Source organism: Psammomys obesus, unplaced genomic scaffold (assembly GCF_907164565.1).
Source record: "Psammomys obesus unplaced genomic scaffold, mPsaObe1.curated_primary_1811, whole genome shotgun sequence".
Classification (NCBI taxonomy): Eukaryota; Metazoa; Chordata; class Mammalia; order Rodentia; family Muridae; genus Psammomys; species Psammomys obesus.
Window position 1 is genome coordinate 2,892,168 of NW_026590061.1, and position 17,927 is coordinate 2,910,094.

At 50.9% G+C, this 17,927-nt stretch overlaps 1 protein-coding gene across 1 annotated transcript in view; it reads right to left on the reverse strand.

The window, feature by feature from the left end:
* Positions 1-9,143: 9,143 nt before the first annotated feature.
* Positions 9,144-17,927, reverse strand: part of Rassf8 (Ras association domain family member 8) — a 41,667-nt gene continuing 32,883 nt past the window's right edge. Inside the window, exons 2-5 of the mRNA XM_055605619.1 lie at positions 15,442-15,623; positions 10,755-11,644; positions 9,959-10,103; positions 9,144-9,561 (exon numbers count right to left, since the gene is read on the reverse strand). Of these exons, the coding sequence (XP_055461594.1) occupies positions 9,440-9,561; positions 9,959-10,103; positions 10,755-11,644; positions 15,442-15,544 (1,260 nt within the window). The 5' untranslated portion in view covers positions 15,545-15,623 and the 3' untranslated portion in view covers positions 9,144-9,439. The remainder of the gene's footprint in view (positions 9,562-9,958; positions 10,104-10,754; positions 11,645-15,441; positions 15,624-17,927) is intronic.

Below are 17,927 nucleotides of genomic sequence, written 5' to 3' on the forward strand. Positions count from 1 at the left end.
GTCCACCATCTATATTCTCTCAAATGTCTACCATCTACTGTCTATCAATTATCATCACCTGTCCACCATCTATATTCTCTCAAATGTCTACCATCTGTCTAGCAATCACCTTGCTATTTAGGTATTGCCTATCTATTTTCTATTCACCTATCTGCATTACATTTGTGTGTTTCTTTGGCTTCCTCTAGTAACTGTCTTTTTTGGTGTAGATTGGCAGCTGCTCCGCTCTGACGGTCAGTGTCCCTGACCATCAGGGACCCTCCCTCCTCTCATCATGTCCGTAATGTCCCTTGGTCCATGAATGAACTCTGTGCCTGAGTCGTTTGCATTCCTGGAGCTCTGTCTTCTTTGATGTGGGTATTTCCAAGTGGTGTCTCTTTCTGTCTGAAGAATTTCTTGTCATGTAGACCTCAGGTGCCTCATTTTTTCAACTTTGTTTATTCCACTATTGATTTTGAAAGACAGTACTGATCTCCACAGACAGCCAGAAGCCAGATTCAGCTTTAGCACCCCTGTACCAGGGACTTGTTTTTCAGCCCAGTGTGGCTTCAAATTCTTGATCCTTCTCTCAGACCTCCTCTGTGCTGTGGTTATAGGTGTATACTACCATGCCCAGACAATGACCCTCCTTTTTTTTTTTTTTTTTTTTTTAATACATGGGATTGAATCATCCAGGGCCTCACATCCAGGCAAGTGCTCTACCATTGAGCTAAAACCCCAGTCTCCCCTTTAAAACCCTTTTCTTTCTGAAGACAGGGTTTCACCAAGTTTCCCAGGGCATCTTTAAACTCACTCTTAGCTTAGACAGGCCTTGTATTTCTAATCCTCCTGCCTCCATTCCCAAAGTAGCAAGGATGGGCCCCACCAGCAGGCCTTACTCTGTGTCCATGTTTAATAAAGGGAGCTTTTTACCCGTCTGTGTCCTGGGCCATTCACCATTGTACCATCCCAGAGCAAACAGAAACGGCTGCCTGTGTGTGACTTTCTTACAGGGGATGCTTTCACACAGCAGATGTTTCTTTACAAGGGAAGCTTCGGCGGAGTTTGCTACAGACTTATTGGTCTTAGGAAGCAATACACGCCAGTTTCTCTACAATCAAAAAATTATAAAAGAAGTGTATTTACACACAGACCCACAAGAGTTAGAAATACTGCAAGACTGGTGCGGGGGAATCCCTGCTCTCTGCACACGCGTGTGGTATGTTTTACAATGAGGAGGCCGAGGCAGTGACGTGAGAGCAAGCTGTCTAGCCACAGCTGACTGCAGCAGGCACACAGCAACTCAAGGAAGAAACGGTCCCTTTCGGCTTACCGTTCATCACAGTGGGAAAGCAGGGCAAGGGTGTGAGGTGTGAGGTGCTGGCCGCACTGCACCGCAGGTCTAGAAGCAGAGGATGGCAGGAAACAGAACTGGACAGAGGATCTCAAGCTCCTCCTCAGCAATGGCCTCCTACCTTGAGGCTCCACCGCCTTCCAAAACAGCCCCACCAGCTAGGGAACCAGTCATTCAAATTCAAACATGTGAGCTGGGGGGGGGGCATATTACAGTCAAGCTACAACACGCACAAGGACCTTTAGGGGTGTTGATGAAGGGGGGACAGAGGAGGAGACAGGCTGTTTGAAAATGTGACCATAAGGCCCGTCTGTGTGCAGCAACCGACTTCTGTGGAGAAGTAGCAAGTGCTATCGAGTCACAGGTGTGGTCAGAAAGCACAACGGTGCAGCAGGCGGTCAAGCCACCCCACGCCTGTGACCACGTTAACAGGGTGGGGGCCTTGGCCTGAGAGTGGTCGTTTTCAGGCAGCTGGCTGTGCTGCAGCCCTGAGGAGCACACGGCTGACCTAGGGTCTGCTGGCAGCAGAAGCCATCCTAGACCCTGGCGGTGTCTGCACCCAGCTTTGTCCATTCAACTTTATTATGCCGTCTCCATGGGTGTGCACGTGGCGCACGTGTGTGCAGCAGGTGTGTGTACCCGTGTGCGGGGACATTTATGTGTGTATTGTGGGCCTGTGTGAGAGAGAGAGAGGGAGAAAGGAAGGGAGAGAGCACTTACATACCGACGTGTTCCACATTGTACGTGTCAGTGTGACTGTGTGAGCCAGTGTGTGTTTGTGGACACGTGTGCATGGGTAGGTTCCTGTGGAGGTCCAGGTCCACTGCTTCTCTCAGGAGGATTAGCTAAAAGTAAAGACAGCTTCAGACGAGGCTAAAGAAAACGCGAGAAGGCGACATGTTGGCTACAGTAAGGGTTTTGAACATCTGTAAATCAAAATTTGAATGTTTATATCCAAGCTTTTGAGTGAATTTAGAGCTTGAAGACAAACCTTGGACTTTCAGGTAACGGGACTCTGGGAGACTATGTTCCTGGAGACAGCCTGTGCCCGGTTCAGCTGGTGGTCCTCAGTGGGCCAATTAAACAGGCAAGTGACTGGGAGAACCAGAAAGAGGAGATGGATTAGACATGGCAGCCTTAGGAGGAGGGACTCCGAGGCTCCGCGCCCAGGCTGGTCCCCTGGGTCTTAAATAGAGGAGCAGGGTTGTGCACATCTGAGCATCTCTGCCGCCTCTCCAGCACCCTCCTTCCCGGAAGGCAGTCTCCCTCCGGCTGGCCCAGGCTCTGGGCTTTCTCTTCTCTCAGCTTGAATTCTTGGGGGAGTTCTAATTTCTTGGGGTGCACTGCTTCAATAGTCCAGGAGCCAAAGCAAGGGGCACAAGCGTGTCCTTAAAACACCATCAACCAGCCAGGCCGGTTGCAAACACAGCTAATATTTACCGCGCATTGGTCCCATGGAGACCAGACAGCGAGACTTCCAGATCCAAAAGCAGCCAAGAGAAGAGTTTTCCTGCAGAGGGCACCCGATGAGCAGACTCAACACCCTGCTGCCCTCAGCAGGACATCCCGGGAGACTGGGAACACTGCCCTCTGGCAGTTTGCATGGACGAGAGGATCTGTCTCCTCTGACCTTATGTGACAGATACTGTCCTCACATTCTGTCTCCATGTATCTGGGCCAAAGATGGAAGCCCAAATTAGGAATGAGAGCTGATTCTGAAGTGAGTCTGCCGAGAAATACAAACGCACCCTTCCAACTTGTGTCTGTGTCTAAGAGTCACGGCAGGTAAGAAGTAGGTAAGAGCAGAGAGGTCAGTCTTTGCGTATGTGGTTCCTGGTCCCTGCTGTGAGGCCAGGCCACAGGCTCACCGGCTGTGCAGGACTTCCTGTACACAGGTGCTGAGGTAGGAAGGCACAGGGGCGTGTGTGAGGAGGGCCCAGGTCTCAGTCTGCCCTGTCCCCTCTGTGCCACTCTCCTCCCGTCCTCACCACTGTGCTCTTGCCAGGAGACTGAGGGTGGGGCAGAGGCCACAGGCAGGGCGCTGTGGAGCCAGCAAGACCCGTTCACTGCCTTTTAATGCAACTGACATTCTTTGAAGCACACGTCTACACCTGTGCCTGGAACAGGACGAGGAAAACAGCATGAAGCCCAGCCTGGTGTTCCCATGGCAACCCTCAAGCATCTGTACCTCCGGCTCCAGGGGATCTGACAGCCTTCCCAGCCCCTGTGGGCAGCTGGCACACAGATGGTACATATATGTATATGCAGCTAAAACACTCACACACATAAAATCAAAGAAAACAATGTTTGAAAAAGCCGTCTTCTTTCTCATGGTAACAAGTGCCTGTACAGGAAGTCTTGCCAGCCCTAAAACAGATCCTCAAGAACATGCCCGGCCTTCTGTCTGAAGCCCACTCCCATCAGAGAGGTGCCCCTGAGCCCTTGCTTAGGGGAGTTGCTCCTTGGAGCTCTTACCCATATTTCCTGGGATAGAGGAGGCGTTCTGTATAGCCTTTCTAACGAAAGCCCCCATTCCTTCCTTAGCTCACTCAACTTTGGCCAGTTCCAGGTTCCTCACCAGGAACCTTGTCACTTGACTCTCGGTGACTCCACACCAGCAGAAGCATCTTCCTTAGAGATTAAGCTGACCATGTTGTTTCCATGCTGGCTGTGTCCATGACAACCAGGATAGAGCCTGTATTTGTTACTTAAAGAAGGGTGTGTTTGGGCTCGCAGTTTGAGGGGCCTCAGTCATGGGGGTGGGGAGGGCATGGTGGGTGAGGGACTCCGGGGCAGTGGGGGCACAAGGCAGCTGACTGCTGAGTCTCCGGGGACCAAGGAGCAAAAGTCAGTGAGCAATGGGTTGCGCCGCACCCTCCAGGCCCAGCCCCCCGCAGCTCACTTCTCTCAGCTAGGCCCCATGCCCCAGATGTTTTACAGACTCCTAAAACAGGACCATGTTCAAACCTGAGGACCTGTGTGTGGGTGTATTTCACACCCTCACTCCTTACAGGGCAACCAAGGCCTTCACGAGCATGATGCTGCTGCGCACCGTTCCCTCCTGCCTTTCCCCATCTAGCCACAGCTGCTGGCTCCTTCACAGTCCTACCCCCCTGCCAGCCCCCGCCAGCCCCCGCGGTCCTTCTGGTTCCTGTCACCTTCTCCAGGGACCCTGTGGGCTGATGGGGAAGCTCTTTCGGCCACAGTTCCATGGCATGTTATCCTCACTCCTTTCACTGAACCTAACGTGTGGTAGTGAGGTTCACCTTCCTCACGAGACTCCTAAGGTGGGGAAGCCATGCCAGGTTCAGCCCAATCTGCCCGGAAGTGGGGCTCACTAAATAAACACCCCACTGACGTCTCCTAAGGCAGCCTGCATGTAGCTGGTAAGCAGCCAGGGAGGAATCACAGAAGATGCTGTTCTTGTTCGGCCACTAACACACACTTGAGAGGGGACAGGACCAGTCGTTAAGGGTCTGAAGCCTCCCAACTAGGAGTTGGAAGTCTGTGAACAAGCTTTCCCGTTCTTGTCTTTGCTTCTACGGCACAGTGTTTCCCCGGCACATGTTCTTCACGAGGCCCTGCCTCTACTTGTAAGGCCTCCCTACAAAGACGGGCACACTTGCACCTCAGAGGTGGGCAGGACGCTGTCCTGTGAGGCCCAGCAGTGTCCCCAGGCACACAGTGCTGTCTGGAAGATCTGGATTTCAGCCACCTATCCACTGTGGCCTCTAAGCAGTTCCCGGGGTGACCATGACAAGCGTTTGCTCACAAGGTCCCCCCACCCCCGAGAGCACAGCAAGGGTCATGTCTTAAAGCTGGCTCTTGGCTTTTAAGAGATCTGGGAACACAGACTAGCCAGCACCTTACCTTCATGTTGGAAACAAGGGCATTAGTTTCTTGTTAAGTTCTACTTGAACGAGGCAGCCACATTTTTCTTTTGTGTGTATAGTGCGCGCACATCCGCGTGCAGGCACCCTCTTCTGTTCGGAGGCCAGGTCGGCTGCGGGTCCATCACTCTCCAGCTTCGGAGTGAGACAGGGTCTCCCACTGAACTTGGAGCCTGCCATTTGGCTTGGCTGGCCGACACATGAGCTCCGGGGGCCGCTTGTCTTTGGTGCCTGGCACCAATGACTGCTGTGTGCCGTGTTTCACAGGGAGGCCGAGCACCTGACCTCAGGTCTCAGGCGTGTACAGCAGGCGATTTTCCTAGTGAGCATCTCCCAGGCCTACCTGCTACCTTCTGAGCGTTAGACAATCCTTCAGGTTAACACTGCACTTAGCAAAATGTCATTAAAAAAATCACTGATACATAGACCTACTTTCTTTGACATCTTTCAGAGGAAGCAAAATCATATCTTAAAGTATTAAGTATATGAGAAAAAAAGCAACAATTATCCTATCCCAATCTTGAAAATTTATTATTTGGGAGAATATCAGATATTGATCTTTAGCTTTATAGCTCATGATAATAATCAGAAAATATACATTTTGAAATGAAGTCAAAAGAAAATAATTACATATAGCACACGTTACAGATTTCTTATTTATACATCCGCAAAGTAGTACTGAAAGCATACTCATGGCCCACAATCAGCAAGTGTGGACATTTTCTGTCTAAAGCTGCAGCAGCTCAAATCCCTCTGGTCACTGAAGAGACACTGAGAAATACATTGAAGGGCTCTTACCATGTCTGGCTGTAACCCTGTGTTCATTCTTCCCCTCTCCCCGTATATGTACACATAGTTATTGCCTTTAGAGTCCTGCTGGTTTAACAGCACACTAAACAGCCACCTGCAGCCATTTGGTTTCTAAAAATATTTAAAATGCACAGGAAGGTGCTCCTTCCCGCAGCTCTGCCCCGGCCACTGTCCTGGCATCGAAGCGCAGGGGAAATGTGGAGCAGCAATACTGAATAAATACTGATGGCTGCGACCTGACACGTGGCAGCTTCTCCGGGAACTTAAAGCCACAGCAGACAGCACGGACATGCAACTTAAAAACACTGACGATACAAAAGGAATACTTAGGAGCTGGCTTCATCACAGCGGCCGCTGACCAGGACAGGCTTGCGCTGGAGAAGGACACACAGCATCATTTACCATAAATTAAGGCCTGGCCGGTCAACGGTGATACCCAGCACTGCCTGCGTCTGCCTGCGCATGCCTGACATCAGGTGTCTGTCCTTCGCGCGTCATTTCCTCATCCTGTGAAAGTCCTGACTCGGTGTCTCTTGCGGGCAGAGCGGTGCTGCTATAGGACTGCGCTGCAGCTCAGCTGCGGGAGCAGTGCTGACGTGTCAGGCCAGGAAAGTCGCCTGGCTGTGTCTTCACCGTGCAGGCAGCCCTTGTTCCCGACTGATTCCAACTCCAGCGTGCTGGGCTGCCCACTCAGAGCTGCGCATTCAGACGGCAACTTCTCTCAACACCACCCGGAGCCTCACATATCAGAACTCCCGTGTTCACTGAGACCAAAAAGGAACGTTAACAACCAAAATATAAAGGAAACGAGAAAATAAAACACACACGGAAAACTGAGGTAACCCACTGTGGGTGATTCTCTGAGAACGACGATGCTCTAGAGGCCAAACAGACCAATGATATTCAAATTATCCATTGGTAAGAAAAGAAACTTGCAATATATTTTACCTGTAGAAAAACCACATACCATAACCTGAAGTACTAATTTAGAAGACACAGAAGTTTATAATCTTATTTATTATTTAGAAACTGAATATTTTCCCATGTGCAAAATTTTACATTTTTGAATACCATTGCCTGGACCCCTGAAATGTGGGCAGACCCAGAGCTCTTAAGCCAATTCATTTGTAGTCTCAATAGGTAAAAACAGTGACAGCAGATTAAAATATTTTCAGATGCTCCCATAGAAATTAGCTGTCTTCCCTAGCTAGAAAGGGTCTAGAAAACGCTGGGCAGCAGTGTGCGTGCCAGGGTCCTGTGACTGGTGACACGGCGTAGTTTGTGAGCTCACGTAGCCACGCCCCTCCTGCCTGCCACAGTCTGTGTGGGAGGAGGCCTGGAGAGGAGCTGGCAGCTGCAGGGTTCTGAGGTTGGCATATCCTAACTGTGCCACTGCTGGGGAGCCGAGGCCGCCGGGAGCTGGTGGCACGGGCCTCCTTTCCAGTTCCCAGGTAAGTCTGGCAGTCACACCCGAGCTTGCTCGCTCGCACGCTGTGCTTTGCCTGCTGTGCCAAACAATCTGTGCAGCCCCCCCCCCCTTTCTATTTTTGAGACAGGGCCTCACACTAGATCTAGACTTCCTGTGTGGCTGAGGAGGGCCTGGGTCTTGTGGCAACTGTCCCGCCTCAGCCTCCTGAGTGCTGGAACTACGGCGTGAGCCACTGTCCCAGCTTCACCTTTCATTTCTCACAGCGCTTACCTCACCCGAAGGTAGCATTTTGGTTTAAATGGAAGACAATCCATTTGCGCAGTGCTTTTCTTTGTAATCAAGGTTTCAATTTAGCTGAACCATAGAATGACTCAGTACGGGAGTCTTTAAGAGTAAGGCATGTATTGGGCATATGGAATCATTGTCACAAAGGCTACAAATTACTTTGACTTTGAATTATTACTTTTAGATATACAGATATGAAACAATCATTACAAATCTGTGGCAAATGTCTACGGGGTGGGTTATCTCAGAAACAACAGTTTACTTCTCCAGTCCTCTGCAGAGCAGTGGGGGCAACATGAGCTGGGTTAGCGAGGGCCCGAGGAGCATTTTGGCTGAGGTCAGAAGGCAACGCTGCCGGCTGGTTCTCACCAACGTCTGTTTCACAACCATTCTTAACTTCACTGGAGGCCTGTAGAGGCGCAGTCTCTGCTTCTTCAAACAGTCATTAAAGTCAAAGTCAGCTGGGTGCACTGGGACACGGGCCGCTTCGGCGTTACCGGCGTGGCTGTGCTACATCGCTGTTTTATTGCACGCGCACAGCCCGGAGGACGCGCTCTCTTCAGGACCATGAACTGCCTGAAGCTGCGGACTGAGTCTCAGTTACACCGTGCCAGATTTGCTCAGAATGTGAAGTCTGCGCCGGCATCTACAGCTCCTGTCCACGCTCTGCAGGTGAGCACAGTCAAGTCGCTGCTCATGAGAGAAGCTCTGACTCAGTTTTGGCTTTACACACAAATGATATAAATATAAACGGAGACTAATGTCCTATAGAGTCAAACTTAAAAAAATACTCTCAATTTAACTTTATTTCCTTGGTAAAAATACCTGACTGCTCTCTGCTTGTCTCTATGGCCAGAGAAAATGCACAGTCCACGCTTGAGATCCACGGGCAGCGGTCACCCTGCCGGCATGGCCGTGCATGCTCGGGGAACGCATCACCTGGTGTGCGATTCCCAAAGCACACCCCCTCGGCCCCCGGTCCTTCTCCCACCCCATCAGTCACGAGGACGGTGGGAGGAGCTCTCGGAGAGCCCAGGAAGCCCACGGCAGCCAGTGACACCGCTGACAGTCACAAGCAAGCACTGTCCGAGAACGGTTCACCTCCTGAAAGCTGTTTCTGTGATGCCGTGCGGAAACACTGTGAAGGAACGGCTAACACTCGGACCAGAAAGCGGAATTATCTCACGTAAGCAAGGGGGACCAGGCTCCCGTGTGCGCAGGCCCCACGAGGCCTGCATGTGACAAAACTCAGATGGAGTGTGCCCACATGCACACATCAGAATCCCACGAAATTTAACATGATCAAATCACAGGCTGTGTTAATAAAACAGAAATAGCGACATTCATACGGTAATCGGTACACGGAATAAATTAAACTAAGCAGTCACATAACGCCTTCACTCTTAACTCAGGGTTTATTCGTGTACAAACAGAGATTAACACTTTAACGCTCTCAAATGCTACAGATAAAAACAAAGGCTTTGCATTCCAGCTGCTGGACGCGTGTCAGTACTGCAATATTGCGAGTGTGAAGAGGCTCTGTGTCGGCATCAGTGCACAGGGCGTGGCTCCGAGTGGCTTGTGACTGGCAGGGAGGATGCGGCTTTGAACAGACACGCTGTTGGATTGGCACAAACTCAAGGAGTTCACTGTCCGTGGTACCTTGCTGGTCCTGCCCCAAGACAGCGTTAGTTAAACGTAGATGCCCTCAGGGTTGAAGCCGGAGGCCACGGGGCTCTGCAGAATTCGGAGGTTGCTGGGCAGCTGCCGGGAGGAGCCAGGCCGCTTCAGGGACCCAGACTGAAACGGCGCCTCTAGACAGGAAACAGAGCCATGTGGTCATCTTCCTGCCCCGAGAACTGGGGAGCAGACCGCACTGCTAAGAGCGGCTGGGGTCGGGAGGAAAAGGCAGGTGTGTGACTGACTGCCAGTGTGCCTGGCTGCTTCTCCCAGCTGCTGAGGCTGCAGCGCACAGTGGGAGGTTTCAACGAGGAGCAGAGGAGAACTAAGACTCAGGAGGGGACCCCGGGGAGCTGGGATGTAAGCGAACAGGGCCTCATCTTTATGTGTGAACCTGGGAAACAGGTGGAGCCAGGACGGCCTTTATGACCGCCCGATGCTTTGACCGCGCACTGCCCGATGCTCCTGCTCTCCTCGGAAACAGGGGGGCCGGGCTAGTTGACGCACCCGGGACAATGCGGTAGGCCTTACCTGTCTCGATGTCTGCCTGTGAGGCCTCGATCTCCGTGGGCTCGGCCGGCAGCACCGTGACCTTTGTCCCTGTCTGTTGGATGAACTGCTGGAGGTTGACTTGCCGCAGCTCTTTGGTCAGCTGCTCCAACTCCTGTTCCTTGTCCTGGTTGGAAACAGCAGCGACTGCATGTAACGGGGGCCTGCCTTCAGAAGAGCCTGTGACACTCCTGGTTTCCCTGGATACAGCTGCCAAAGAGGGGGCCACCCCATTCTCCCAGGTGCGAGGCTCCCTTTTGGACACCGCCACACGTGTACAAAATAAATGTACGGTGGTTTTGTTGGTGGTGGTGTTTGTTGAGGCAGGGTTTCTCTGGGTAGCCCTGGCTGTCCTGGACTGGCTTTGTAGACCAGGCTGGCCTCGACCTCACAGAGATCCCCTGCCTCTGCCTCCCAGAGGGCTGGGATGACAGGGTGTGCCACCACTGCCCACCTAACTATGTGCTCTGTCATAAAAATCCTTGTTTCTCTATGCCCTGGTGCTTCACCAATCTTGCTTACTGGGCCACAAATTCCCCTCTTAGACATTTTATAACTGACTACAAATGAACAGCAATTTGGTTCACAGGAGTTCGAGTTCTTAGTTTTGACAAGATGGTAGAGTTTTATCTACTAACATTTCCTTTCTAACCTGAGGAAAGCAAGGCTCTCTTGGACTTGGTGGTCTAGGTTCTGAGCCCTGGGACAGACTGGCCTGAGTCACAGGCTGCCTCCGGCTCCTTTAACGAGCTCACCCTTCCCCAGACGGTGCCCTTACCTGCAGCCGCTTGGCAGCCTGCCCCAGAGAGCGCTCTACGGCTCTGATGCCGTTCTCCAGCCGCAGGCTCTGCTGCCCTTGGAGGTCCACTTCCCCCTTGACCTTTTCAATCTTGCCTTTCACCTCCTCCTCGTTGACTTGGGCCTCCTGAACTTCGCGCTGCAGTTTCTCCGCCTCAAGACCGCTTTCCATGGCGTGGATCTGCGCCAGGTAGTCCCTCAGCTTGCGCTCACAGTCCGTGACCTTCTGTCGGATCTCCTCCAGCTGGTCCTGCAGCTGTTTCTCGTTCTCCTGCTCGATCTGCAGCTCGTTTTCCCAGAACTCCTCCTCCTCGATCTCCACGTCGTTTCTTTTGATCCTTTGCTCTAGGCGCATGATCTCCTCCTCCAGGCTGGAACTGAACTTGTGCTCCCAGAATCGGATTTCCGCCTCGCTGGACTCCAGCTGCTTCTCAATGGCCTGCAGCTTCCCCGTCTGCAGCCGAATCAGCCGCCTCAGCTCCTCCGAGCTTGTCCTGCAGCTACTCAGCACCTTCTGCCTAAACTCCGCCTCTTTCCCTTTCCCAAAGATGTCCATCAGCCCCTTGGCGCCGCCCGTGAAGGTGAGGGACTTCCTCTTCGGCTCCCTCCTCTTGATGGACTTGTCCACCTGGGGCCTCAGCTTGGCTAAGGGAGGCAGGCTTTGCCGGTACAGCGTTCTCTCGGGGATCCGGGCCACACTGTCCGAGGTGGGCCTCTCACTGAGGGACGGCCCAGTCCGACGCAAGATGAGCTGCACGTCGCTGGCATACTGGCCCCACTTGTTCAAGGAGATGATGGGGTTTTCGTGTGGCGCCAAGTGCCTCTCGGTGTCGCGCCACTTCTCTATCAGGGTGTACCTTCCGGTCCGACCTAGACGGGAGAGACCGGAGCACAGTCACAGGGCAGCGGGGGACGACGGTAATGCAACAGAAGACACGTCGGACACCTGTCAGCAGCACAATGTCCGGCCGGCCTCAGGCAGCTCCAGAAGATACCAAATTCCCAAAGCTGTGACAGCACACGGCTTGGGTCGGAACTGTAAGCACCCTCTGGCCTGCTCAGAGATTCCCTTTCTGACTTCCCTGGACTGAGAGACTGGACACCGTGGTCACAAGTGTAAGTGTTCAGAACTTCCGGAGAAAGACTGAACAAAGGAAAAATTGCCAGTGGTTCGCCCACAGCAAAGAGGGGTGGGCAGGAGCTACGCAGAGATTCTGAACTCTGCACAGATTTTCACTGCCTAAGCTTCTTCAAGTGAGAGCCAGCTAGCTGAGAGCCTGCCCCAGCCTGCAGGGCCCAGGCCTCAGCGCTCTGAGGGCCCGGCTGGCCAAAGTTCACACTGCGGGAGCTTCCCCGAGGAGATGGTTCTTTGAAACACTCTCTAGGAAAAGGGTCTGAACCATGTTGGCAGTTACAGTTTCAAAAGTTCTTCTTAAGAAGAGGACAATAAAGACAAAAAGCAACAAATAATTTAAATAAAAATAGGCTGCACCTAATGACTGCAGAATGGAAATAAACTTTCCAAAGACAATATAGGACCAGTAGGAAGGCTCAGGGGAGAAGATGCTTGCCATCGAGCCTGCTGATCCCTGGGACCCACATGGCAGAAGCAAAAAATGGAGTTCTGTAAAATCGTTTCTAGCTTTGGTATATTTATTGCAGCCCCCCACATAAAGAAATAAGTAATACATAAATGTAATGCAAAAAGAAAAAAGACAATATAATATTGTAGGTATGAAGTCATTTCACAGACATTTTCATTTAAGGTAGGTGCTGTTCTGAGTTTGTTAAACACGGATGTCAGGGGCGGAGCAGAGATGTCTCAAAGACCTGTCTCAAAAGCATGAACACCTAAGCTTGGAGCGCACACGCACACACGCACAAGTCAGGGAATCAGGACTCTCCATGATCCCCGTGGGATTTGGGGCAGTGAGAGACTGCCTCAAGTAAAAAGGCGGAAAGCACGTGAGAAATGACATCTGAGGCTGTCCTCTGAGCTTCACATGTACAGGTAACGCATGCGCCCGTGCTTGGATCATGATTCAAAGACAGCACACACTGCTAGTCACTGTTCTATAGAGAAAATGCCCAACCCTGCCATCCAGCAACCAGCGTGGCAGCTGAAGCAGCACCACGGGATTCTGAGCAAACAGTCGTACTTTCTCCATCACTGGGTCATGGCAGGGGCACCTGGATGTGTGGGTACACACACCCCAGCACCTCGGGGGCAGAACGTGAAGCGTGCCTGCCACGAAGCAGGAATGACAAGCAGGCTGGGGATGGAGGGCAGTTGTCGGCAGAGAGCTGGTTAGCGTTCCCCAGCCTGCTTCACAGGGGCTTTTCACCTGGAGGTCTGGAGACACAAGCGTGTCTGTATGTTTAATGCACATGCGCTCAGTATTATATAAAGTATATATGTACTTTTTTATATAAAAAAAGGCTTAAAATAAATTAGAAAGTTGAAACAAAACAGGAGGAGAGACAGACCCGGGAAATGTGGCTGGAAACATGGACTTGGCAACTTCATCTTCACTGTATTAAAACAATTTTTAAAGCATTCATTTCTGTTTAATAAAGAACCACAGTATTTAATTTGTTCTTCAATTTTAAATGTATTCAGAAATTGACAGTAAGAGCTTAACTTATGAGGAATTCTGGGAACTAGGATTCTGTTCTGGCTTAAGCAAACATCTAGAATTAAAAAAAAAAAATCACCATTCAAGATCATCAGGAACAGACAGCATGGACTCTAGACTCAAGATCAATGGCACAGGGCAGGTGCTGAGATCAAGCACTGGCACAGCTCCGCATCCCACAGCAACGAGACAAAGAAATGCACCAGAGAGCCATGGTGCCAGGCTCACTAGAAAGGAATGTGAGTGTGAGCCCACATGGTTAAAGGAGATTAGCAGAGCACAGATCTGCGGTGTCTGTGATGGCATTTCTAAAGATGGCAATTAGGGCCCTGACCAGATTCAACCTTTGATGGATTTATAATGTGACTATGACTGGGAAGTGGTAACATCCAGGAAGGTGGCACCTAGTTGGAGGAAATAGGTCTCTGGGGTGATGTCCTTTGTGACAAGCTCTCACCCTTGTCTCTTCCTGTATCCCCTTTTCAGTTGGTCACTGTGGTGGTTTGAATAAGAACCAAGGGCCCCATAGTGTCATATATTTGAATGCTTAGTGACCAGGGAGGGGCACTATTTGAGAAGGATTAGGATTAGCTCCAGTCCTTACTGGAGAAGGTGTGGCCTTATTGGAGGAAGTGTTCCAGTGGGGGTGGGCTCTGAGGTCTCCCAAACCTGCGGCAGGCCCAGTTTCTCTCTGCAGAACTCTCAGTGACCTCTCCAGCACATGTGGCTGTGCCGACATGCTCCCTGCCACAAAGCCGGTGGACTAAGCTGACACTGAGAGCCAGCCCCCAAATAATGTTTACAATGGTCTCGCTTGTAAAAGTCGCCCTGCTCAAGGTGTCTCAACACCACAACAGAACAGGGACCAAGACAGCCACCAAGAGTGAGCTCGGTCCCTTCCCCACTGTGATGGACTGATCCCCTTGAAAATATGCAACAAATCTGTAACCCTCACATGAAGTTGTTATGTCAGGTATTTGGTAACAACTAGGTAAAAGAAAGTAACACAGAAAGCTGGTACCAATGGGGGGACCTGGAGGGACGGTCAATGCTACTATTACATTTCACCAGGTGGCTCTTAAGGCCTTTGGAAGTAGTTTGTTGGATACACTTGGAAGTTTGGAGAAACAGGCCATTAAAAAAAAATCTTAAAGTTCTGTAAATAAGAATTAGTGGGTGATTTTGGTAGGATCGAAGTAGAGCAGAATTCCAGTGGGAGTGTGGACAGGGAAGTTTCAGGTAGGAAAAAGACTCGGTTGGGAAGTGGATTAGAAGTCATTTGTGTTATGTTGGAGCAAATAATCTGTCTACATTTCGTCCATAATTTGAGATGCCATGGGGGCTGAGCTTGAAGAGTATGGAATGATGCACCTGGCGGAGAGCATCGGTGTTGGTAGCTGCCTGAGCCAGGCTTAAGTAAGCAATGGAAGGAGCCGGCAGAGCAAGTGCCCGAAGCAGCGCAGTGGCTAGAAGGCGCAGACAAGGGCGTGGCTGCTGCAGTGTGGACGGCCTGCATAGTCATGGTGCTGTGTCAACAGGAGGCGCCCTGACAGACTCAGAAACCAGTAAAACCACACCCCTCATGGACCGAAGAGAGTGAAACAGCAGTGTTACTTGACAGGGTTTTCTCTTGGAGGGAGAGTACCTTGGTGCCTTGTGGAAACAGGAAGTACTTTTTTCAGGGTAAGTTTGCATTCAGAGGCCCCAGAATCTACCGTCATCCGTGTGGTGCTGGTTTTACAGGCAAGCAGAAGCTGAATTATGGTATGATGGAAATGTCCATCCCTCTGCCCTCCTCCCCTCTCTTGCCCCCTTCTCCCCTATTCCTCTCCACCCCAGGCACTCCTGCTGCCTTGATGTTTTCCGCTCAGACATCTTAGGCCAAGAAACCATAGGCTGAATCCTCTGAAACATGAGCAAAAATATGGTCCCCAAGTTATCTTTCAGGTCCTTTCTAGACGCTGAGAGAGCTAACGCATGAGCACACAGCACCACACCCCAGAGAAGCATGGAGTGGCAATTTTTACTTACCTATAGCTTGGGCTAAGGCTATTACAACCTCCTGGCAAGTCGTGACTTCGGTGACGCCGCAGACGATCCTCTGGACTCCGTCCACCCATACCTTAAGTTCCATGGTGCACTGGCCAGCCGCCCAGAGACCCTGACAGTGGTCATCAGGGCTTCAGGTCATGGCTCTGGCTTCAGAAACACGGCTGAAAAAGGCAAAGAGTTGTCTTTTGAATAAAGTAAACTTTCCCCTATATTCTGTGAACTACAATGTGACACCAAATACTCACTATGGTTAGTCAATGCCAATTAACAGAGCTCAGCAGGCAACTGGGCCTGCTTCACTCCATGATCGGCATTTCTTTACTCTCATGAGCATTTTTTGTTTTGTTTTGTTTTGTTTTGTTTTTGTTTTGTTTTACAAGACAGTGTATTCTTGGCTGTCCTGGACTCACTTTGTAGACGAGGCTGGTCTCAAACTCACAGAGATCTGCCTGCCTCTGCCTTCCAAGGGATTAGAATCTATCATAATAACTTTTAGGTATGTCTCAGGTTTAAAGATTCTTACTTATTCAACACACACTCATACATACACACACACACACACACACACACACACACACACACACACACACACTCATGTTCTGTCTCTCTCTTCTGTTTATTTTTTTTTCATTAAGATAGTGCCAGAGAACTTTTTAAAGTTCCCATCATTTCAGAAACCATAAACAACTGAGCCATTTTTAAACATATTGGCTGTGTGATCTTACTGACCAGTGTCCATCCTTGTGCCACACCCCCTGGCCTCCCAGGTCTCTGAGCTGCTCACACCAGGGCTATGAGAACCAGCTGAAGGAAACTGTGTCCGTCTGTCCTTTTCTCATTGCCGGTTTGCTGAACTGGCTGTCAAGAATCACCCCCGACACACCCGACACACCGCTGGCAGTGTCCACTGCTTAGCCACTCCCTTAATCAGCCCACATTAGTGCCTCCCACAAGTCTCTCCTTAGTCAAGCAAGCCAAATGCTGCGCTTCTCCACGGGGAGCGGGGGCCAGCAGCTTGCTCAAAGGCAAAGGCAGAGGCTGGCCCCTCCTTTGTCCTTTGTCGGGGGAGGAGGTCTCTTAGGTCTCTGCCCATGGTGTGGACACACGGCAGGCCTGCACTGTAAGCAGGGTCCCTGCTAGTCGCTGTGCACGTTTGTGTACATTCACTTAATGATTAAAAGCTCAGAGTGAAACAGCTCTTACACAGATAGAAAAATATGTGGTGGTGTACCAAAGATGTCTGAGCTGAGGCAGACCATCCCAGCAGAGATGGAACTGGGAGCCGCACCTCGTCTGCTTTCAAGTCCCACAGGGCAGTGAGCACGAATCTTTGGGTGGCTTCCGGCCATGCTGTTGTGCCCTCTGTGTCAGCTCCCAGCTGAACAGGCCCAGGCACAGCAGTGACATGCTGTCTAGAGTCTGACGTGACTGAATAGCACACAGGACATTCAGACGCAAGCTAAGCATCAGTGCTGAGCATGGACTGCACGTTTTAACTGAGGTTTCTAAAATAGGCTGCGTGTTGGTTTACCAACTGTTATGACAGAGGCTCACGGGACTCTGAGCTGAGAAAGCTGGCGCTCATTGGTGGGTGTTCACATGGGCTGTACAGAGTGCAGGCGTGTGAACAAGGACAACCAGCTGTGTGTTTACAACAGCATCTCTGTGACTCCTGCATCACGAGAAGATGTACATGAAGACCTTGTGGCCAAGTCGGGGCATCATAAAAGACAATGGCTCCGACAGCCCACATCAGAGAAGCCGGGATAACTTGCATCAGACGTAAATGAGCAATCTGGCCTGGGGAGGATAATATTTCCACCCCACAACAGAAGAGCTGCAGCCTGCCGCCTGAGGGGCGACAGAGACGTCAAGCAATGAGTCAGGGACGGTTGCTGCCGCCTTCCCCACTGTTGGTTTCATTGGACAAACCCTCTTAAAAAATATAAACCCAATGCACTTCTGGGTCCTATCTCTTGTAGCAGTCTTACTAAGGGGATCAGGAAGCTCTTTATCTCTCCTTCCTCCCTTCCTTCCTTCCTTCCTTCCTCCCTCCCTTCTTGGGTTTTCGAGACAGGGTTTCTCTGTGTAGCTGAGCTCCCTGGCTGTCCTAGAACTTGCTCAGTAGTCCAGGCTGGCAGATCTACCTGTCTCTGCCTCCTGAGTGCTGGAATTCATGCCTGCCACCACCAGGCAGGATCTGACTTTTAAGAAATGGTGTGACCCATGAACTCTGTGCTAATCATCCCCCACAGGGTCAGACATTCTGTGATGTGGTTATGTCAGGAAGACACAAATGACAAACACACTCTCCTAAAAACCATAAAAACTGGTAAATCATCTTATTTCTGTAAACTGAGCCACTGGCTATAAGTTTATTTGAATAAACCCACTCATGAAGTAAATATGAGAAAAACACAAAATCCACACTCACCCACACGTGGTGGCTGCTGAAAATGTCACGC